The 24014-nt window shown below is 50.5% G+C and overlaps 1 protein-coding gene and 1 long non-coding RNA gene across 6 annotated transcripts in view; one reads left to right on the top strand and one right to left on the bottom strand.

Moving 5' to 3' along the window:
• The window catches only part of RHCG (Rh family C glycoprotein), a 23333-nt gene extending 15769 nt beyond the window's left edge, over positions 1–7564 (bottom strand). For all 3 annotated transcript variants that reach the window (XM_019460241.2, XM_053888676.1, XM_053888677.1), the window contains exon 1: positions 7315–7564. In XM_019460241.2, the coding sequence (XP_019315786.1) occupies positions 7315–7501 (187 nt within the window). In that variant the 5' untranslated portion in view covers positions 7502–7564. The remainder of the gene's footprint in view (positions 1–7314) is intronic.
• On the top strand, positions 239–24014 carry LOC109273431 (uncharacterized). 3 transcript variants are annotated; one of them, XR_008416894.1, is made up of 6 exons: positions 239–898; positions 9744–9909; positions 10984–11091; positions 16482–16562; positions 19114–19223; positions 23586–24014. It is a non-coding gene; the product is annotated as an uncharacterized LOC109273431 (long non-coding RNA). The 3 variants fall into 3 exon arrangements; XR_008416892.1 differs by lacking the exon at positions 239–898 and adding an exon at positions 7643–8073; XR_008416893.1 differs by lacking the exon at positions 239–898 and adding an exon at positions 7643–8073 and having other exon boundaries at positions 9739–9909.

Raw genomic sequence — 24014 nt, 5'->3', positions numbered from 1 at the left:
GACTCTGGAGAGTCAGGTAACACACTTGGGTCTCAGCGCCTTCTGGAATGCTTAGTCACAAATGCTGCAGAGATTAAATGCGGATATGTATGTAAAGTACCTAACAGTGTCGGTCCCATGATAGGTGCTCAAAATGGACAAGTGTCATTATTTATTGTTGCTTTATTATTGTTACTTAGGCATAGGCTAATTCTGAATTCTGAACCAACTCTCATCAGCTCACAGTGTGGTCCTGACAAGCCACTTCCCTTCAGCCTCAGTTTTCTCCATAGAACCAAAGGATGGATTAGAATGATCTTAACTGTCCTTCCAGGGCTAACGTTGCCTGATTCTAGATTCCCAGAAAAGGACAGAAGGGAAGCAAAGATAGTCACAAAAAATAAGACGCTAAAAGGAATTATAGGTGTCACAGGACACAGAGGAGCCAGACTGAAGGGTTCCTGGTGGCCAAATCGGGCAGTTTGAGCATCAAAATAATTAGGTACTGTAATGAATTAAAACCATTACAAAAACAGTAACTCAAAGTCGGAAGTAAATGAGATCGTGAGGAGGGCTCTTGCTTGTACCAGAATGCCGAGGGCCAGACGGTTAAATGTAGAATGAGTGCTGAAGTTGGAAAATCGTGATTTTCACAGTAAAGATTCCATCAGTGGGTGCTAAATCCAGGGAGAAATTTTGATGAAGAGCAGAACATTTGCATTGTCTTCAAGAGTCTCCCCATGGACTGCTTACAAGTTACAAGGTAGAAAAAAAAAACCAACCAAACAAAACCCAGTAATTACGAAGTGGAGAAACAGGGCAAGGTCTTCACTGAATGATCAAAATTAACATCGCCAATAAGGGACAGATGGATAGCACACGCCTTCAGATGTGATACCCTGAAGGAGACACATCACCGGTATGGTATTCCAGCCCAGAAGGCATAATCCCATTCTACTCGTGAGGAAGCATCAGACAAACAGAAAATGAGTAACATGCTGTTAGAAACGGGGGTGAGGCTGGAGTCCTGAGCAATATCAACGTCATAAAAGACAAAGAAAGGCCGCAGGAATGTTCCAGGTTAAAAAAGGATAAAGAGACATAGGTCTACTGCATTCAATACCTAACTCAGGACTGGATCCTGGATTTGCCTGGCGGGGGCAGGGGGGCAGGCAGTGATGGGGGCGAGTGGGAGGAGAGCTATAGAGGTTGTTATTGAGAAAGTTAGAGACTAATTAGAAAATTAGATTGACAAAATTCGATAGAAACTGTATATTAAGGTATTGCACAATGTACACTTATGAAATTGATTACTGTGGTTGCAGAGAATACCCCCATTCTCGGGAAACATCCCGGGAATCTTTAGGGTGACAGGGCCATGATGTGTCTGACCCACCCTCAGAAGATTCGGAGAAGAAAAGAGTGTATGTGTTTGCGTCTCTGTGCAGAGAGGGAGAGGAGGAGCAGGGAGCTGAATCGGAGTTAAAAGTATACAGTGTTCTTTGTGCTGTTTCTGTTTTAGCAACTTTTTATAAATTGAAATTATTCCCAAGTAAAACGTTAAAAAACAAAGGCTGTGGGGGGGACCTGCAGGGCCCACTGGCCTGCCCCCTTCATTCCTTCCTCATTCCTCCCCCCTCCCCCCACGTGTCAGCTGCACCTGCCTCCATGTTCCTCAGTGCTACTCCGGGGGTCTCTGCCTGTGTCCTTCCCTCCCCCTGGGATGCTGTTCCCACAAAACGGCCAGAACCTCTTCCTGCAGATCTCAACGAAATGTTGCCTCATCACAGAGGCTTTCCAGACCACCCGGTTTGAGGTGGGTTCTCTCCCTCTTCTTTCCTTTCTGGTTCTTATTACAGTTTGCAGAACGGTGTGTTTGTCTAGCCCACTCGACTGTAAACCTCCCGGTAGGTTTTGTTCACTCTGCTGGTCCCCAGTACCTCTGACCCTGTCTGGGGAGCCCCCCCCCCTCCCCCGCAGGCCTTCCTGTGGCCCAGGCCACGGCCACAGCCCCCTTGGCTAGCGGCTGAGGGAGGAGGTTCTGCACGGCCGCAGGCCCCGGGGCAGGGGGCGTGCAAGCTGATATAAGAGAGCTGTGGGTCTCACCCCAGCATGGCGCTCTGAGCTCCTGCCTGGAGACCTGTGCGAATTTGCGCGAACAAACAGCAGCTTGGTGTCGGTTTCACGATGTGTGCAGCTGATTGCGTGCATTATCGCATTTCATGGTTTATCACGTTTCCTTTATCACGTTTCCAACTGTCGTGGGGGAATCTGAGCTAATGCGCGTGAAGCGCCATACGTGGCATTATGGTTATTCTTGGGGAGAACGGATGGGTGGCAGACCGGAGGAGAGGTGTGAAAGAGGGAGGGGACACTCGCAGCAGCTGGGAGGGGAGCTGGCAGGAGGGCAGGGCTTCTGCTGGAAGACACAGGGGATCGGAGGCAGTTGTGGAGTGGGAGGGAGGGGCTGGGTCTGGTGTCCTTGGAGTTGAAGATGACCACGGGGATGTGGGGGGGGGGGGGGGGGTGGTGGATCGTGAGGGTCGACAGGGCAGCTGGGAGGAACGGAGCCTGGCTGTGTGGGGTGGGAGCGGGGATGTGAGACTGGGCAGGCCCGCAGATGGAAATGTGAGTCAGAATGTGGGCACGATGAGGGGGAGACAGAAGCTGAGAACTGGCCTGCCTTTGAGGCTAGCAGACGGGACAGGGAAGGCGCTGGCTGGCGGGGGGTGGGAGGAATCCCTGGGAAGAGGCAGCGTCACAGAGGGTGGGGGCCTTTTCAGAAGAGGCAGTTTGGTGGCAGAAAGGAACCCTGTGGGCAGGGACAGGGGGTGGGGTATGGGGGGGGCCCTCCTGGGGGGTACTGCAATTTCGGGGCTGCCTTCATTCTCCCTGAGGCCCTCCCCTTCTCCGTGCATCATCCCTGCCTGCCCCCTCTCGCCAGTTCTCTGTCCTCTGTGACTCCTCCGGTGTCCCAACCTCTCTCTTTGACCTTCTCTTTCTTGGTGTCTCTTTCTTCTCCCCCCACCTCAGGCACACGGACGCCACCTTCTCCTCTCCTTGGGCACCTCCCCATTCATTCTCTTGCTCCCTTTCTCTTTATCTCCCAAACTGGTCCTAATTTAGAATCCAGACATAAAACAGTTGAATAGTTTACGTTTCATAAAGTTTGGTGCTAGTTCCTAAAACGCTTTTACCAGTAATGGTTTGAAAGTCCCAATCGTGTGACCTTCAGGAAGGACATAATCCCTATGATCTGCAGTTTCTTTTTCTGTAAAATGGGGGGGGGGGGGGGGGAAGGGTAATACAGGGGCTCAGGTGGTGTTCACCCCAGAGGTTTACGCTGCACATTTAATGACTTCATCCAATCCTGGGCACAGGCCTGGCTCTTTAGCAACTGATGGGTAATATCAGCTACAATTTCTCTTTGTCTCCTTCAAGATTGTCCAGGTGTTTTTGCACTGGGTTGGCAACTTGCTGTGGGACAGTGGAAGTTGGAGAGATACCTGCCCTTCCCCCCTCTTTCCCCAGCATGGGGTGACACAAGCAGTCTTGCTGGCCCAGAGTCTGGTCTCTCAGCTGAAGACTCCAGCTGGCGTGCCAGCCACAAGAGCTGCCACAAGGGGGCAGCAGTACCCCACTCTCCCCTTCTTCCCCCCCCCCCCCCCCCCCCCCCCCCCCCCCCCCCCCCCCCCCCCCCCCCCCCCCCCCCGCTCCTAGCTCACTCTTCCTCACCCCCGGGATGGGTCCCGCCCCCCTCCCCCTGAGAAGCTGGCCTAGTCCCTGAAATCTCTGAAATCTGAGGCCAGAGTTCCCCTCGCCTCTGGGCCTCAGCGGCTTCTTCCGCTCTGCTGCACCAGCACAGAAAGGGTGGTGCCCCGCCTGGTGCAACCTGGGGCCGCCCTTTTCCCATTCACCGTAGGCCAGTCTAGCCTAGACTTTTCTTTGAGACCTCCTGGCCAGTCCCTCACTTGCCCAAGTCTCCGTGCCCACCTCTCCCACGCCTCAGAGCTGACCACAGAACCACCCCATCACTGCACGGTTTCCTGGCAATGGGGCAGAGGCCCAGGAAAGCAGCTGGGCTGCTGGTGGGAGGGCTCAGCTGGTCCCTGCTGGGTCACGGACGCCACCCCCGAAAGTGTTGGGCAAATGTCTACCGTCCACTTGCTACACCACAAGAGGGACAGAAATGCCCTGCCTGACAGAGCGTGTGAAAAGCACTTGTAAGTGGGGAGAGAACAGAGGAATTTAAATGCTCTAATAGTTGAAACTATTCCTTGGCCAAATCTCTGAACATGTGTCCTGCTCCCCCTTCAGTCTTCCCGGGAAGCTTCAGGAACCCAGGCTCTGATCACTCCCAGGGGCTAACCTCCCCCAGACCCTGCCAACGGCCTCTCGGGCCCCAGAGCACCAGCCCACGGGGAAGTTTCGTGTTCAGCAGCAGGTGCCTGTAGCGCTGGCCTCCGAGGGCGCTGCTGGGGCAAGCCTCCAGCTGGCTCTGTGCCTGCTGCCTGCCGAGGGGCCTGTGTGTGGGGAGCAGCCCTTGGGCCCTCCTGAGCCCCAGCCTGAGCCGGCTGGATCTGGACTCCGCTGGAAACCCGAGATGCCCAGCAGGCTCCACTAATCCCCTGGGCCTGAATGAGGCCCATTATGTTGACAGCTTGGAGCCAACAACCCAGAAGGTACCACAAGGGTGTGCCCTCATCCTCTGCCCCCTGGGAACTGCCACACTGGGGTCCCACCTGAACCAGGAGGCCACGTGCCCTCTAACTCCGAACCACAGCCACCATGACCCAGTGGACCTGAGAAGGGCTGGGCAGGGGGAAAAGGGAAAGGTGAACCTGAAGGAAGGGGAGTGGTCCAGGAGCACGGGCCTGGATGTCCAGGGCTCCTGCCCTGGCCCTCTGGTTTCCTAGTCACCCCCCTCTCTGGTCTTAGTTTCCTTGTCTACAACATGGGAGTCCCAACAGCGCCTTCCTGGCAGGGCTGGGGGGGGGGGCAGGTCAAAGGAGAGAACGCATGTCTGGTGGCTTGAGCTGTCGTGACTGGAGTCCGGAGGCCGGCCATCTCTCCCTCTACTCCTCTCCTCTCTGTCACTTCCTGTTGATGGCCAAGGGGAACTAGCAGGAGAAACTCAAGCCCTCCTTGGTGGCTGGGGCTGTCTCATCCCCCTTAGCAGCTTCCCTCCTACCCTTTCACAAACCCTACCGCTGGGCTACTCTGCACCACTCACCTGCTCCTGGCGTACCTGCCCTGCCTCACCCCCTCCTCACCATCCCACCACCTTCCAGGAAGCTGTCTCAGATCTCTTCTGCCCTGAGAGCCTGACATCACTGAGGACAAGGCTCTGGGGTGCCCTCCATGAGTCTGGGAGCCCTTCGGGGTCAGAAAGCAAGGATATGCAACTTGTTCATCCACAACGGCCTTGAGTCTTGGTCTGTTGGGACGGTTGTGGTTTACGTCTCTGGTCTGGTGAATTACTATGAGCGCAACCTCTCCACTCCCTCACTCTCAAAAGTGTCACTGGTTGACAAATTACGTGGCCACCCTATGGATAAATGGTTGTTGGGTGAATCGATGACGGTGGGGCATGGAAGGTGGGTGTGGATGGAGTGGGGATAGGAGCTGGGGAGATGTGAGGACCGCAACCCTCTCTGGGGAGGCTCTGTAGCTCCTATTTTAGGGCTTTGAGACCTTCCACTGTCTGGGACCCCTCAAGGACCTATGAAACGCCCATGGGAGAACTTGTCCCCTGTGCTTTGCTGAAGGGCTGGTTATGGCCGAGAGATAAGCAAGAGCCAGAGTGAAGTAGAACAGGCAAAGGATGGTCTCAAGCTGTCCTGCCTCTCCGTTTGCCAGATCTGTCCAAGGAGAGTAAAGGTGGGCAGTGAAGAGTGGATCTGGAGTCTTAATTCTAAGGCCACAGCTGTCATGGTCTCTTAAAATACAACTCTGAGTGGAGCCCAGTAGAGGCTGTGGTTTCGACCAGCACAGGGCACACTCCTCTTCCATAACCTCCCTTCTGCTAAGCGCCGTATTTCTATTAATGTAACCTGTGATGGCATTCGCTTTCTGGCAGCCATTTAATATGGCCGGCTCCCACTGAGTTGGCACCCCCGCCCCCCCACTCTTGTCTTTTTTCATGCAGGCTGTCATCCTCAATGTATGCAGTTATTTATTTGGAGCTAAGTGAAATGTTATTTCTGGAAGCAAAGGCTCCCATCGCTGAGGGTTTTCAAGCCATGGAGGGAACGCCAGCCGGCCTAGGTGGCTGTTGCACGTGAGCTTTACGGTCCCCCGCGGAAACTAACAGTCCATGACTCTGTGCGCACCAACCGTTGGAATGATTGTCATTGGCTGCTGGTAGATGGTGTCCAAAATCAGAAAACGCAAGGGCATGGGAAGAGCCTTGGGCTGAGGGGTCTGGAGGTTGGGCCAACCTGAGTGACCTTGGACCAGTTCTTCCAGCTCCTGAGTCCTAGGGCATCTGTGTTTTGTGCACCTCCAGTAATTGCTTCATTAGGAAGTGCGGGTTCCATGCCCAGCCCAGCACTGTGCCAGAACTTCCTGTGCCCTGTCTCACCCCAGCTTCACCCCATGCCTGCACGCCAGGTGCTATTATTATCCCCCGCTGGACAGATGTGGCTGGACAGATGTGACGGAGTTTCAGGGAGGTTGATGTTTTCCTAAGGCTTATCCCCCTGGTTAATGGCAGAACCATGATAGCAGTGAGGTCTGGTGATTCCAAGGGCATGCTCTTAACCCCGGCACTGCAGATACCAGAGAATGAGGGCTGTTCTTTCTTCCCTTCCAGGCCAGATGAGGGTTAGGTGCCTGGGTCCCATATGCTTCTCCCCATAGCAGGACTGGCAAGTCAGTGAGCCATCCCTGCAGCCCTTGACATCGGACACCTACCTCCTGAAGTGGCCAGTACGGGCACAGCTGGACAAGGGAGCCAGGGTCACCCCCTGGTTGGTGACTGAGATGGGACTAAGGTCTTTCAAGGACAAGTAAGGCTCTCTGATGGGGAGGTTGGGGGCCTCTGATGGCACCTGGAGTGAGCTCACCCTGGCGAGCTTTCCCTATGGCTTCAACACAGGGAAGAGTTGGTGCACATGTGGCCATTTGTCAAGCGTGCCCTCCAGATACCGGCAGGTGCCGCGTGGGGAGGCTGCGTGGGGAGGGCCAGCGGGCTGCGGGCAGCTTCTCCTCCTCTAGGACCCCGCCCCCTGTTCCCGAGCAGCAGGCTGCACAGGTGCGGCAGGCAGGGCTCTGAGCAGGGTGGGGGACCTGCCCGTCCGCCTCTGCGGGGCCTGCGGGGTGGCCGGACCTTACTCGGGTAGCGGTAGTAGAATTCGTTCTCCATGTCGCTGGTGGTGTTCTCATTCCGCTGACTGCCGATCCAGTGGGGGTCGGCATTGAGGTCGTAGCGCACGAACACGCCGAAGAGGACCACCAGGGCCACCTGCAGGAGCAGGCAGGTGACCGGCAGCCGCCAGCGCAGATTGGTGTTCCAGATCATGCTGCAGGGGGCGCCTGGCCGGGAGGGCAGCGGGCAGTTCGGCCGTCGGGAGGCGGAGGGAGAGGCTTATAAGACCCGGGCAGGGGCGGGGCGGGGCGGCCGCGTGGGGTGGCGGAACAGCTGACCCGGGTGCCGCCGCGCGCTCGCCCAACCGGCAAGGGGAGCCTCGGGCTCGGGGCTCGCCTGCCCCCAGGAGCCCCCGCAGCTCCCCGCGTCGGGACCGGGGCACAGCGGCAGGGGGCGGGGGCGGGGGGCGGTGGGCAGGGGCCCAGGAGCCCCGACCTCTGCGCATCCCATCGGTACCGCGCAGCGTGCCTTTCCCCTTTTGGTCCTGGGACCCGAGACAGAAAAAGCCGGATTATCTGCCTCCCCCCCGCCCCCAAGAGAAACAAGAGAGGAATTCCTAGATAGTGATCGTGATCACCGCCATCACCCACCGTCCCTTTTTTTTTTTCTGGTCACGAAAGTCATGTAGGGTCCATGAAAAACCAGGACAGTCTAAGAACCGGCCTACACCACAGAAGCCTGGAGAGCGGTGACAACTCAGTGCTGAGCGTGTGGTACCACGCATAGTATCCTGGAACAGAGAGAGGACGTTAATGGAAAAAATGGGGAAATCCTCAGAGAGTCTGAAGTTTAGTTGATAGCACTGGGCCCATGTGGGTTTCGTGGTTGTGACGGATGTACTCTGGGTAGTTAAGACGTTGGCAGGGGAAACTGCGTTCCTGGTATAGGGGAACTCTGTACTATCTTTGCAGCTTTTCTGTAAGTCTAAAATTATTCCTGAAAAAAAAAGGGGGGGGGGCATGGGGCGCCTGGGTGGCTCAGTTGGTTAAGAGTCAGACTTTGGCTTCAGGTCATGATCTCAAAGTTTGTGCATTCGAGCCCCGTGTTGGGCTCTGTGCTGACAGCTCAGATTCTGTGTCTCCCTCTCTCTCTGCTCCTCCTCTGCTCGCGCTCTGTCTCTCTCTCAAAAATTGATAAACTTAAAACAATTTTGTAATAAAAAAAGGAAAAAAAGGGTATTAAGAAAACATATGTAAAAGATGATCAGAACAGTTAAGTTTTTCACAAGTTCGTTAAGCTTGATCGGGAATGGTCTGTTGGTCAATGTGTGTGATCTTGACATGAGTAAACCATAGAATTTAAGTCAAACCTATGCTTTGTCCATATTTTGTCAAAATGTGATTTTCTAATTTTTCTTTAAAAAGGTAACACAAGTATACTGTAGAGATTTTAGAAAATACGGAAAGCACATGGGGCGCCTGGGTGGCTCAATCGGTTGAGCGCGTGACTTCAGCTCAGGTCATGATCTCACGGCTCGTGAGTTGGAGCCCTGCATCGGGCTCTGTGCTGATGGCTCAGAGCCTGGAGCCTGCTTCAGGTTCTGTGTCTCCCTCTCTCTTCACCCCTCACCTACTCACGCTTTGCCTCTGTCTCTCAAAAATAAATAAATATTAACAAAATTCAAAAAAAAAGTACAGAAAACACAAAGAAAAAAACAAGAGAACCACCTGTAATTCCTCCACTAGAGGCAGCACCAATATGAGAGAAAGAGGGAGAGATTCATACTGTAATATTGACATATAGCTGCTTTATTCACTTAATATTTTGTAAACATCTTCTCATATCCTTGTTCTTTGACATCTTTTTTTTTTAACGTTTATTTATTTTTGAAAGAGAGAGAGAGAGCATAAGCAGGAGAGGGGCAGAGAGAGAGGGAGATACAGAATCTGAAGTAGGCTCCAGGCTCTGAGCTGTCAGCACGGAGCCTGACGTGGGACTCGAACTCATGAACGGTGAGATCATAGACCTGATTCGAAGGTGGATGCTCAACCGACTGAGCCACCCAGGTGCCCCTAAACCTTTTAGATGTGCTCTAATTCTCAATGGAACCCTTGCAAGGTAGATAACGGAGCTCCATCCTACAGATGAAACTGAGTTGAGATTCAAACTCGGGGCTGTCCTATGTCACCACTCCATGCTGGTTGCCTCCTCTGGGCAGGGCAGAAGGAGGATTTGGTTGCAGATACGTGCACCCACTGCTGCAGAGAAAGACATCTAAGTGCACAGCAAAGGAAGACGTGAGGGCAGGAGGCAAGGGCTGGGGAAGTTTGGAGATGAAGTCGGTAGGGGCACAAGTTTCCTCTGGAGTCACCCATTTTCTGGGGCGGGGGGCCATGAGCTCCTGTAAGCGAGGGATATGTCTTACGTACAACCCTTTTCCCTTCCCACAGCGCAGTGGGGATGCAGAGGAAGAAGGATGAAGGAAGGGGAGAAGAATATTCTTTGAGTACCAACTGTGTTCCACGCACTGTTCTAGGTGCTGGGAGGTCAGTCGTTGTCCACATGGAAATTGCTGGGGGGAGGGGCTGCCTGACAAAAGCAAACCAATAGAGAAGTACACGGTATGTGTGAGGGTGACAGGTGCTGTGCAGGAAAAGAAAATGGAGAGTGGGAGAGAGAGGGCTGGGAGCGTGATGTAAACAAAGTGGCCTGGGAAGGTCACATTGGGGGAGGGAGGGGGAGAGAGAAGGGACAGAGAGAGGACGGGAAAGGGGGAGAAAGGGAAGGAGGGAGGAAGGAAAATAGAGAAAGAAAGAAAAGATTCTTCCGCAGGCTCTAGTCCCACCTTGCCCCTGACCTGTAGGCATGACCCCTCAGCAGCATTTTGATGCGGCCGCACTTTCCAGAGCATCTGCCCCCTTGGTCTTGGTGGTGGACCGAGCTCTCAGTTTCCCCCGAATGGCCAGGAGTTTTATTGCTGGTGCCCCTGGCCGGGGGGGAATGGCTCTCAGAAACCTAGAAAAACAAAATCTCCTCCCAGAACATTTTCTCTCCAGCTACCAAGATAAGCCAGGCCAGCAGGCTGCCCCACCTTGGATGAGGCTGGTTCTCTGCAGAGTGTCTATGCTCCCTGGGTGATGGGAGCGCTGCAGCTGGGGCAGAAAGACGGCAGCTCTCTCCTCCGGGCCCCTTTCCACTTCCTCCTATCCTCAGTCTCCACTTTCATTCATTCATTCACTGATCTTTCTTCCTAGCACTGGCCTCACATTATCTGTTCCTAAGCCAGAATGTCAATCCCCAGGGGCAAGGGCCCCTAGAAGACAGCCTGGCTCAAGACGGTTGCTCATTAATGATTTTTTGAATGAGTGAATGAATGAATGAGCTTAATTTATTCAGCAATCAAGCATGTACAGAACACCTACTGAATACACAGCTCAGCCTCAGGCCCAAATAGCCTCACAAAGACACCCCCTAGTTTGTACTATGCGAGAGGAGGCACAAGGTGACTTGTCCCGGTAGTTAAAGCGGAATCAAGGACATTCCCGTGTAGCTGAGGAGAGCCTGGTGGGCACTGCTGTGATCAGGGTGGGCTTCATGGAATAGGCAGACCGGTCTAGGATTTGCAGAGTGCACAGGAGGTAGACCTTTCCTTCTCTGACCTCTGGCTTTTCTTCTCTCGCCTGCCCCCCATCCAGATGATTCCAGGCCACATCCCCATCCTGACCTGGTACTTCCTGTGACCACCAACAGGCTGGAATTCTGGGCTCATCCCGAGACCAGGGTTCAAGAAACTGGCTGCTCAGGTCTGTCGGGCCAGAAAGGGGTTTGCCAGAGAAGCTAGCCACTTCCTCCTAAAATGTGGGTGACCTGACCAGTGGGGATGACAGATGGGGATGACAAATTGGGATGGTTCCCTCCCCAGCTGGAGAGACAGGGCGTAGCAGCTACATGGGCTGGCAGGGCTGGAGGCGGGGTGGGTGGTGGTGGTGTGGTTTGGGGCAGAGGTGATTCAGATTGTCCTGTTTGGGGTCAGGGTGTCCCTGTTCCAGGCACGGTGGCCTCTGCTGTCCCTGCACAGGAGAGGGAGCTATGCAGAGACAGTCACTGTCATTGCCCTTCCCTGTGCCCATCCCTCTGGGCAGATGGTCACAGCACCTTTGGCAGCTTTGGCCTTGGTCCCACGTCCAGCCTGAGGTTGCGGCAAGGGCACCAGTAGCCCAGGACTCACGAGTTCTTGGGGCCGGTCCCAGTCCCACAGATTCGCTGGTGCACACGGCCCGTCCGGGCCTTGTTGGCTCCGTCTGCAAATGGGTGCCTTCGTGTCTGTCCCTGCTCTCCCGCTCCCACCTGCTGTCATGCTCACAGCACAGCACCCGGAAGCTTAGCCCCTCGGCCCAGAAGTTCAAAGGGGCCGGGTCCTGAGAGCTGCCAGCTGGGTGTACTTGGGCAAGCGGCTTCACCACTCTGTGACTCCATTCTCCCACCCACACAGTGGTGTGCCAGCAGCCTCCCAGGGTGGTTAGGTCTGAATGACTCTAAGGCTTTCCACACGATGCTTTTCACACAGTGTGGCAGGTGCTCTCCGATGCCATGGGAGATGAATGGGAAAGTCCCTTGCGAGTCGTAGGGTCATAAATATAACCAGGGGTGGCTTCTCGGATGGCGGATGATGGCATTGTTCTTTGGTGCTCTTTGAAAAGCCTGCCCCCCTCCCGCCCCCCCCCCCCCCCCCCCCGGCCCCTGAGAGCGAGCGCCACGCCCTCCCCAGAATCACGGGGCTGGGAGCACGGTTTGGAGCCCCGGGAAGCAGTTCTGGCCACTCATCCTCTTTCTTCATTCCCTTAGAGCCGCAGACTGTACCACCGCCCCACGCCCATGGGGAGGTCTCCGGTGTGGCCGGCCTGCCGGGAAGGGACAGGATGCAGGCCTTTCTGCAAAGTTCTCTCCTCTGTGACCTCTTGTGGGATCGAAAGTAAGGCCACCAATAGTGGGAAACTAGACATCTCACTCACTCGGCCTGGAGGGCTGCTCCGACAAGGACACAGCATGTCGTCCGTGCTACGCCTGCTAAAAACACTTACCGTCAATTTAATCACGCAGAAACAGCAGACAGACCCAGATCGAGGGACGTCCTGCAAGACGACTGGCCTGGCTTCTTCTTCTTTTTTTTTTTTTTTTTAAATATTTGTTTATTTGTGAGAGAGAATCAGAGCATGAGCAGGGAGGGGGAGCAGAGAGAGAGGGAGACACAGAATCCGGGAGCAGGCTCCAGGCTGTGAGCTGTGAGCACAGAGCCCGACGCAGGGCTTGAACCCACGAACCGTGAGATCTTGACCTGAGCTGTAGTGTGCACGTATGCGTACAGAGAGAGGGGGCCAAAGTGGTAGATCCAGGTGAAGGGTACATGCGTGTGCATCGTACTAATTCTTGTAACTTTTCTGTACGCTTGCAAATTTGTCAACAAGAAGTTTGGAGGAAAGCCCTGCGGGGCTGTCATTGGAAGTCTCCAGTGTGCCTCCCCAAGGCCTGGGGCGCAAGCCCGGAGTCATAGGCTCAAGGGGAGTCTCCCACACACCCTCTGCCTGATTACAGTTCACACTCCGCATGCCCCACGGGGCCCTCTGTGTTCCCTACGGTCTAGAGGCCAGCACATATGTGCACCCACCCCCTGCCAGCACCCACTCCCTCCCTCCGTAGACGAGGCGCGGACACCTGAAGACGGGGTCCCCGTGTTTCCAGTGCACACGGTTCATGGGAGTCAGCTCGCATCACTGCAGAGTCTGTTGTGGCTACAGGACCCAAAGACTCACAGCCAGATTGCAGGGGTCCAGGGCAAGGCGGAAGCAGACATTGTCACGGCAGCAGCTCTGTGAACTGGGAGCTCTGGGTGTTACAGTGTCACTTCCTCACAGTGGCTGACCACGCGGGAGGGATGTTCGGCTCGTGTGTTTGTCTTCCACAAGGTGAGAAGTCTGGTTCCAACCGCTTGCCTACGTTTGTCACACGTTTGTCACACGGCTAAAGAATGGCACATCTGGAAAAGGAGGCGACGTGATGTCAGCCGTGAAGGGCTTTAACAAGCTGGTTTAGCGGAGCAGGGAGGTGGTTGGAGGAACAGCCTCAGGAGAGGGATGGAAGGATGAAGGTGTGGACGGCCTTGGCACGGGTGACATTTGGAGCCTCTCGGTGGTGGAGGCCGTCCTGTGCCTTGCAGGATATTGAGCAACATCCGAGCATCCTTTAAAAAAAAAAATTTTTTTTTTAATGTTTATTTCTGAGAGAGAGAGAGAGAGAGAGTGAGCAAGGGAGGGGCAGAGAGAGAGAGAGAAGGAGACACAGAATCTGAAGCAGGCTCCAGGCTCCGAGCTGTCAGCACAGAGCCCGACGCGGGGCTTGAACTCACGTACTGCAAGATCATGACTTGAGCGGAAGTCAGACGCTTAACCGACTGAGCCACCCAGGCTTTTTTTTTTTTTTTTTTTTTTTTTAAAGCATCTAAGCATCCTTGATGCAGGTGCCGATAGCACCCTCCGCTCCTAGTTGAAACAACTGGAGATGTCTCCAGATGTTGCCAGACAATGGGGCGGAGCACCTACGCGCTGAAAAGGCAGCTCTTGGCCCAGCCCTGCTCCTGGCCGGAGCGCCGTGCCCCTGCTCCAGAGGTGAGCAGGTGGCTAAGCCCTTCGTGAGCTCTGTACTACCTCTGCAGGTTCCTCCTGCGGAGCAGGGCTGGGGGTGGGAGGGCTGGACGTGGCTTCTGTCCTCCCGCTGCCCTTGCCTCCGCAGCTGCGCTGGCTGCTCTCCGTGGGGAGTCCAGTGCGTGGCAGCCCCACCGGGACAGACGAGACGGACAGAGACAGGCCGAGCCCTGTTCATCACCCTCGGCCCCCTGGAGGAGGTCTCCCAGGCCGGCGCCCCAGAGGCCCCAACGTGCAATGTGCTTTGAGGAGTGTCAGTGGCCTCAGGGTTCCTGGCCAGGCCTGGCCTTCCAGACAGTGAGACGAAGGGAGAGATCTTGGACGGGGTCGACCCCTCTGTCCCCACGGGGGCGTCTGGAGTTCTCTGTGCGGCCTAAATGGAGGTACTGCTCTCCAGACAATTTTAAATAGTCCCTGAGTCCTTGGACAGCCAGGCCTCTGGGAATTTGCCACTGGCACTAAAGTGCGGCCAGAATGCAGTGGTGTGGCCAAACCGGAGTGCTGACCTGGACCCCGGGCTTCCCCCAAACCAGCCGCTGAAACGTCAACACTCTTCTAATGGGGACCCTCCAGAACCTCCTCTCCACTTCCACCACCTCCTCCAACCCCACCCCCCCCACCCTTTGCTGCTACCCTGATGGTTAGATATTTTGACCACCTCCTCTTTGCTCACTTTATCATCCAACACACATTTATTGCAAACCTATCATGAGCCAGGTCCTATGCTGGGTGCTGCTCTCAATGTTTTCCTGAGCCCCCAGGGGAGAGAGACATTCGCATGCCTTAATATAGTATGGCAGGTGTAAAGACAGAGGCCTGTAGAGAAAAGACAGAGGCCTATAGAGAGCCTCCTGGGGGCACCATTGGAGGTAGGAAGTGTCTGTGGTGGAGTCTCAGAGGAGTTATACATACTGGGTCTTGAAGGATAAATGGAGGTTCATAGAAAGGCAAGGGAAGGGAATTCTAGGAAAAGGGAGCAGCATGTGCAAAAGCACAGAGGTCATCCATAGGACGTGGAGAGAAAATATTAGAACTTGTATTTATATTCCTTTTTAGTCTCATACTTCTATTTTATAGACATTTAATGGTGGGCCTAACATATTAACATATATTTGTGGTTTATTTTTAATACACATATTCTGAGGTGTACCTCCCCACATTTTTTACTGATGCATAATCCAAATTGTTGCCAAGCCTGGTTTAGGACGGGTTGTATTTGGACATGTAAATGTCCAAGAGGCAATATCTAGTCTTGGAGCTAGACATGGGTGTGGGTCAGGGAGATAGCCTTGGGTGCTGGGTGGGGAGGAAGAGGAAAAGGTTTAGATTGAGTGGAACAGAGCGGGGTGGAGGAGGAAACCAGTGGTTCTCAGCCTGGCTGCTCTTTGAATCACCTAAGGAGCTTTTAAAAAGTGCTCACTCCCAACTCCTTTGATTTTATTGGCCTGGAGTGAAGCCCAGGCATCATCCTCTTTCAAGTTCCCCAAGTAATTCCAATTGTAACCAGGAGTTGAGAACCACTGCCCTATAGATCAGGTTTCTTCAAACTTTCGTGCTTGTGCACCCCCTAAAAGGATTCTGGAAAACGACATACTCTCATATTTTTAAATTGACATCTAAATTTTTGGTCACAATCTTTTTTTTTTTAACGTTTTATTTATTTTTGAGACAGGGAGAGACACAGCATGAACAGGGGAGGGTCAGAGAGGGGGAGACACAGAATCTGAAACAGGCTCCAGGCTCTGAGCGGTCAGCACAGAGCCCGACGCGGGGCTCGAACTCACGGACTGCGAGATCATGACCCGAGCCGAAGTCGGCCGCTTAACCGACTGAGCCACCCAGGCGCCCCTGGTCACAATCTTTTTAAGTTTATTTTTGTTTATTTTGGGAGAGACAGAGACAGCACGAGGTGGGGAGGGGCAGAGAGAGAGAGAGGGAGGCAGAGAATCCCAAGCAGGCTCTACACTGTCAGTGCAGAGCCCGATGCGGGGCTCCAACTCACAAAACTGTGAGATCGTGACCTGAGCTGAAACTAAGAATTGGATGCTTAACCGACCGAGCCACCCAGGCACCCCCTAAGCATAATTTTAATAGCTGCAAAAATATCGTTTCCTGCATGTTGTATATATTTTCTTCAGAACCTCAGAGTTACAAATTTGGTTGATTTCATTTATGGGAAAGTTCTGCCATATAAGCGAATTGGCAAAGCCAGAATTCATTGTCAAACCAGTCAACCCAGTTAGACTATCTGTCCAAGGAAAATCTGGATACAGTTTTCACTTCAAACAGATGTATTAATGCATAGGCTGGTGACAACCATCTCACTTCCATATTCTAATTCTAAGCTAAATAGATGCCTCATCACCTAGAATTTGTCCCTTCGATGGAATAAGATGCTTCCCCTTTAATATTTACGGCTGATGTTCAGTGTGCTTTTTCGAAGGGGTCTCTCCCTCAGGAGCGCACACGTTCTAATTGCCCCTTTGTTTATTTAGGTCCCCAGTGGTTTGCACACATCTAGATGATGCACCATGGTCAGACTGGGGTGGAGTGAAAAGTGAACCCTACTTGGAAAGGTAAGTGAGAGGACAAAGGAAAACTGGCTTGATGTTTGATGACAGAGGCAAATACATTCATTAAATAAAATGAAAATAAAATAAAAAAATAAAGTAAATTTTTTTAACGTTTATTTATTTTTGAGACAGAGAGAGACAGAGCATGAACGGGGGAGGGTCAGAGAGAGAGGGAGACACAGAATCCGAAGCAGGCTCCAGGCCCTGAGCTGTGGGCACGGAGCCCGACGCGGGGCTCGAACTCACGGACCGCGAGATCATGACCTGAGCCGAAGTTGGACGCCCAACCGACTGAGCCACCCAGGCGCCCCACAAATAGATTCATTTTAGAAAGGAGGACCTAGGGACACCTTGGTGGCTAAGTCAGTTAAGCGTCTGACTTCGGCTCAGGTCACGATCTCATGGTTTGTGGGTTTGAGCCCCGCATCGGGGTCTGTGCTGATAGCTCGGAGCCTGGAGCCTGCTTTGGATTCTGTATCTCCCTCTCTCTCTGCCTTTCCTCCACTCGTGCTCTGTCTCTCTCTGTCTCTCAAAAAAAATAAATAAACGTTAAAAAAAGTTTAAAAAATAAAATAAAGAAAGGAGGACCTAGGGAGGTTGAGGATCTAGAAAGTGGTATCTTTAAAATTGTTCATGGTAAAAAACAAACAAACAAACAAAAAAACCAAAAAAAAAATTGTTCATGGTAGATCCATACATATATGGTATAGAATTGCTTCTGCAATTCTGTGGGGAACACAAAGTTTTTATGCCTACTCCGAAGGGGAAAAAAAGTGAGCTCTGATCCCTTCCTCATGCCATAAACATTAGTTCAAGATGGACCACAGACCTAAATGTGAAAACTAAACCAATAAAGCTTCTGGAAGTAAACACAGGAGGGAATCTTCACAAACAGGCAAAGATCTTATGAGCAGGACATAAAAAGCACTTTTTTAATTGGTAAATTGGACTTCATTAAAATAAAAACCTCTGTTTATCAAAAAATGCCATTAAGAGAGTAAAAGAGCAAGAGAAGACTTTCACAATATATACATTAGACAAAGGACTTGTGTCCTTAATATGTAAAGATCTCTTTCAAATCAATAAGAAAAGGAAAACCAAACAAACAAAAATGTGGGCAACAGTCTTGAAAAAGAGGCTATTTAAAGGGCTTGTAAGCATATGACAGGGCTCTCAACACAATTAGTCTTCAGGGAAACGCAAAATAAAACCTCAATGAGATTCTATAATACTCATCAGAATGACTCAAATTGAAGCAATCAGCAATAAGAAAAGCTGTCAAGGATGTGGAGCATCGGGAGCGCTCATGCCTTGCCTGAGGGGAGAGTAAATCAGTCAAAAGAAAACATACCCCTACTCTTTGTCTCGAAATTCCACTCCTAGGCATATATCCAAAGTGAGGGGGTAGCTGCAGTTCAGTCAGTGTGTGGCCAATAAGGGAGTATGTTGTTGTAGAGAATTTAGGACAGTAATGAAAATGACTAAAAGTCAGTCTGTTTTGGGGGATCCTGGCGGGCTCAGTCAGTAGACCATGGGACTCTTGATCTCAGGATCATGAGTTTGAACTCCACGTTGGGGGTGGAGTTTACTTAAAAAAAAAAAAAAGTCAATCTGCTTTTTATTATCTGTGCACCAGGACCAGCAATGCCAAAAGATGATAAAATGTGCCCCCCCCCCCCACATCTTTTTTGGTCTAAGTTCTAAACAATTGTTATAATTACCATTATTTGTTTGTTTATTTTTGAGAGAGAGAGAGAGAGAGAGAGAGGGAGAAACCACACGTGGGGGAGGGGCAGAGAGAGAGGGAAAGAGAGAGAATCCCAAGCAGGCTCCAGGCTGTCAGTGTGGAGCCCAACGTGGGGCTCAAACCCACAAAACCATGAGATCATGACCTGAGCTGAAGCCGGATGCTTCACTGACGGCACCACTGGGTTTTAAAAATGGTCTCAAATTAACATATTCACAGTATGTAAATGAATGCTTTTGTAAGCATTGCATTCTTTGTGGAAGTTGATTTAGAGGATGTCTGGTTATGCACTTGGCCCCCGAGACACATGGGCTTTGTGCATTTATGTATTTATTTAATGACACTTTTTCTTTTGATTGTGGTCAAATATATGCAATCTACAATTTGCCATTGAAAACCAAAACTGTGTTTGAATGTACAATTCAGCGACATTAATTACATTCACACTGTTGTGCAACCATCAATCACCATCCTCCACCTCCAGATCTTTTCATCTTCCCAAACGGAAGCTCTACCCATGAAACACTAACCCCCCACCTCCCCTCCCCCTGTCCCTTGGTAACCTCTCATATACTGTCTGTCTCTATGACCTTGTCGACTCGAGGTACCTGGTATAAGAGGAATCCTACAGGATTGGTCCTCTTGTGTCTGGTTGATTTCACTTGGTACAAAGTTTTCCAGGTTCCTCCATGTTGTCACATGGATGATGACTTTATTCCTTTTTGTGGCTGAGTCATATTCCATTGTACCTGCATTCATTTTGAGGATAATTTTCCTAAAGGTTTGGAACCATTCAATCCTTTTCAGATTACAGTTCCTGTCTCCAGTCCCCATGGTATGACAGACTCCTGCACTTGACTGTGTATTTGAGATAAGGGTAGCAGCATGATTTTAAAGACAAAGAAGCAGAACCTAAGGTACTTTAGTTCTTTCATTTTATGGGATTACTGGCATTTTTGTGTTTAAAATTGAGAACAGTAAAACAGAGTATAAACTGATAAAAGTTTTGGTCTTCTTTTTAAAAAGTTAACACACTTTAGGAAAGAGCCGAAATGTCCATCGACAGATGAATGGGTAAAGAAGACGTGATATATATATATATATATATATATATATATATATATATATATATACACACACACACACACACACACACACACACACACAATGGAATATTACTCAAAAAGAATGAAATCTTGCCATTTGCAACAGCGTGGATGGAACTAGAGCATATTATGCTAAGCAAAATTAGTCAAGAGAGAGACAAATATCACATGACTTTCCTCATATGTGGAACTTAAGATACAAAACAGGTGAACATAAGGGAAGGGAAGCAAAACTAATATAACAACTGGGGCAAAACACAAGAGACTCTTGAATACAGAGAACAAACTGAGGGTTTCTGGAGGGGCTGTGGGTGGTGGGATGGGCTAAATGGGCAAGGGGCATTGAGGAGGGCATTGAGGAAGGGATGGATGAGTCAATGATTTCTAGTCCAGAAATCATTACTGCACTATATGCTAACTAACTTGGATGTAAATTTTAAAAATAATCATAATAAAAAATAAATAATTAAAAAGTTAACATACTTTAAAAGTATTAATCCTTTTTTTGGATATGGTAATATTTTCTTTTCATTTTTTTGCCAGTGTGATTACATGTACATGAAGTACAATAAAATAAAATATCACTGTCTCCTTTCTTGCCATTATTATTAGTATTATTAATTTCATTATTATTGCTGAAAGCAATTTTGCTGTATCGAGGGCTGGGAGCATTACAGAGGATCTATTCCATGGGGCACCTGAGTGGCTCAGTTGGTTGAGCATCTGACTCTTGATTTCAGCTCAGGTCATGATCCCTGGGTTGTGGGATTGAGCCCCACATCGAGCTGTGTGCTGAGCATGAAGCCTGCTTAAGATTCTCTCTCTCTCTCTGTCTCTCTCTCTCTCTCTCTCCCTGTCTATCTCTTCCTCTGCCCCCTCCCCTATTCCCACTTGCTCTCTTCCTAAAAAAAAAAAAAAAAAAAAAAAATTCATTCCAAGTGTCAGATACTCTAGGTTCACCACTGGATATACTCCAGAGAAATGAGCGTAAATGTCCACCAAAGACAAGAATGTTCAGAGCAACTTTATTCACAAAAATGTCAAACTGTAGATAACTCAAATGCCCATCACTCAGGGAATAGATAAACAAGTTGCGGATTTTTCACACAATGGAATACTGTGCAGAAATAAAAACTCAGTAATTACTGACACATGCAGTCAACCTGGATGGCTCTCACAAACAAATGAAAGAAGTCAGGAGCCAGAGTACGTGCTCTACGACTCCATTTACATACATTTTGAAGACAGGCAAAGATTTTTTAAGGTTTTCTTTTTTAATTTTTTCAACGTTTATTTTATTTTTGGGACAGAGAGAGACAGAGCATGAACGGGGGAGGGACAGAGAGAGAGGGAGACACAGAATCGGAAACAGGCTCCAGGCTCCGAGCCATCAGCCCAGAGCCCGACGCGGGGCTCGAACTCACGGACCGTGAGATCGTGACCTGGCTGAAGTCGGACGCTTAACCGACTGCGCCACCCAGGCGCCCCTAAGGTTTTATCTAAATTCCTGTTAGCACACAGTGCGAGTGATTCAACGGTTCCCATACATCACCCCATGCTCATCGCGACAAGTGCCCTCTGTAGTCCCCATCCCGTTTCCCCCATCCCCCACCCCCCTCCCCTCACGTAACCAGCAGTTTGTTCTCTATAGTTAAGAATCTGTTTCTTCGTTTGCCTTTCTCTCTCTTTTGTTCCCCTTTGCTCATTTGTTTTGTTCCTTAAATTCCACATATGAGTGAAATCACATGGTATATGTCTTTCTCTGACTGACTTATTTTGCCTAGCATAACACTCTAGCTCCACCCATGTTGTTGCAAATGGCAAGATTTCATTCTTTTTATGGCTAAATAAAAAATATATATATAATATTCCACATTATACACACACACACACGCACACATATATCATATCTTCTTTATCCATTCATCTACTGATGGATATTTGGGCTGCTTCCAGAATTTGGCTATTGTAAATAATGCACACACACACACACACACACACATACGCGTGCATATATCCCTTCGAATTAGTATTTTTGTAGATACCCAGTAGGGTGATTGCTGGATCATAGGGTAGTTCTATTTTTAATTTTTTGAGGAACCTCCATACTGTTTTCCAGAGTGGCTGCACCAGTTTGCATTCCCACCAACAGTGCACGAGGGTTCCCCTTTCTCCACATCCACGCCAACACCTGTTGTTTGTGGTGTTGTTGATTTTAGCTATTCTGACAGGTGTGAGGTGACCTCTCAGTGTGGTTTTGATTTGCATTTCCCTGATGATGAGTGATGTTGAGCATCTTTTCGTGTGTCTGTTGGTCATCCACATGTCTTCTTTGGAGAAATGTCTGTTCATGTCTTCTGCCCATTTTTTTTTTTTTTTAAGTTTATCTTTGAGAGAGAGAGAGTGTGTGCATGCATGAGTAGGCAGGGAAGGGGGAGAGAGAGAGGGAGACAGAGAACCTCAAGCGTGCCCATTTTTTAATTGAATTATTCATTTTTGGGATGTTGAGTTTCGTAAGTTCTTTATGTATTTTGGATATTAACCCTTGATCAGGTATGTCATTTGCAAATATCTTCTCCCATTCTGTAGGTTGCCTTTTAGTTTTGTCGATTGTTTCCTTTGCTGTGTAAAGACAGGCAAATTTCATTGATGGTGAAAAAAGTCAGGGGAATGGTTATGTTGGCGAGGGGGAGGCAGTTATGGATTGGGGGTGGTGAGTACTCGGATGTATATAATTCTAAAAAGTTATCAGGCTTTACATTTAGGATTAATATATTTCACTGTACATAAATTATTCCTCAGTACAGAAGAAAAAAAAATGTAAGCTCCAAAGGGCAGAGATTTTTGTCTGGCTCAACTCTATCCTCAGAGATTAGAGCAGGGCCGGCATATGGCAGCACACAGGAAGTATTGAATGAATGAATGAACTTGAGATTGCTCTTAGCACACCATCATGTAAGTCTCACCAGGTGACGTTTATGGATCTGTCTCCCTTGTTGGTTTCTGGCCTTGGGGATCTGGGACCTGGTGGAGGGGCCATGAGCAGTGAGGCTGGTCTGTGCCTGGGGTTGGGACAGTTTGAAGACCTGGGTACATTCCTCTACCCCCAACTCCCTTTAGGGGAGATTAAGGTGGGCTGGTCTCTGGAGCTGCAGAGCATTCAGGATGCACTCAAGGACTTTGAGATGGGCCACCAGTGATAATAGAATAAAGGAAGGAGAGAAATAAAGGCCCCAAAGTCTTTCACGTTCCCCAACCTTAGATCATGCTGTAGACACTGCTTCAGCCCAGGGTCCCTCTGTCTGGCTCGGGTGGGAGATCTGCCCCGGGCAACTCTCCCAGATGTTTTTGCATCCTTCTCCATGGTGGATGCTCCCTTCTGATTGCCTCCAGCAGCTTCCGTGCCACTCTCTCTCTCTCTCTCTCCTTTTTTGAGTAGAATTTATTACAATCTTATTTCTTTTTTTTAATGTTTTGTTAATTTTTTTTTTCAACGTTTTTATTATTATTTATTTTTGGGACAGAGAGAGACAGAGCATGAACGGGGGAGGGACAGAGAGAGAGGGAGACACAGAATCGGAAACAGGCTCCAGGCTCTGAGCCATCAGCCCAGAGCCTGACGCGGGGCTCGAACTCACGGACCGTGAGATCGTGACCTGGCTGAAGTCGGACGCTTAACCGACTGCGCCACCCAGGCGCCCCTTGTTAATTTTTTGAGAGAGAGAGAGAGAGTACGAGCAGAGGAGGGGCAGAGAGAGAGGGAGACACAGAACCTGAAGCAGGCTCCAGGCTCCGAGCCGTCAGCACAGAGCCCGATGCGGGGCTCAAACTCACAAGCCACAAGATCATGGCCTGAGCTGAAGTCAGACGCTTACCCAACTGAACCACCCAAGTGCACCTGCAATTTTATTTCTTATCACACAATTGTGCGTATTTATTTGTTCTCCTTTCTTTAAACAGTTCAATGGGTCTCTTTCTTCTCTCTTGCTCCAAACCTCTTATCCCGATCTCCAGCTCCCATGTCTGGAGTCACTTTCAAAGGTGACTCATCCTGAAACCAACCTCCCCTATACCTGTGTTCCCATGAAACACCTTTCAAAACCAAGAGAAACATGGGGAGGGCAGTGGCTTTATCCACAAGGGCTAATAACCCCCGATTGGGTCTTTTAACAGCTTATAATCCAAACATGGCAGGTGGATCAGCGTGCCCAGGAGGGGCCCTTGGCAGAAGTGAGAGCAGTGAGAAAGATCTCTGAACACCTTCCTGCTCCCTCCCATCTCGGCTTAATGTGGCTCCAGGAGCTGAGCAGTGACAGAGACATACCTAATCACACCTGTCCAGCACATGAAGAGCTGTTTGCCAACAGAGCGAGAAGACAAGATTTTAATCTTCATTTTTTAAATCCTTGGGGATAAAGCAAATGACCCTGGATTAAAAGCAGCAGGAAGGATCTGGGCTCCAAATCAGAGAAGAATTGCCAAACCGGCAGTGAGAACGCGGAACTTGGGCATGACCCGGCAGGAGCGGTGGGACAAGCCCCTACTGGGAAGTCCTGAGCACAAAGGCAATTCCTGAGTCAGCTGGATTTATGGGCCGAGCCT

This window comes from Panthera pardus, unplaced genomic scaffold, assembly GCF_024362965.1.
Source record: "Panthera pardus isolate Hobbes unplaced genomic scaffold, ASM2436296v1 HiC_scaffold_23, whole genome shotgun sequence".
NCBI lineage: Eukaryota > Metazoa > Chordata > Mammalia > Carnivora > Felidae > Panthera > Panthera pardus.
This window is presented reverse-complemented; position numbering and strand designations above follow the sequence as displayed.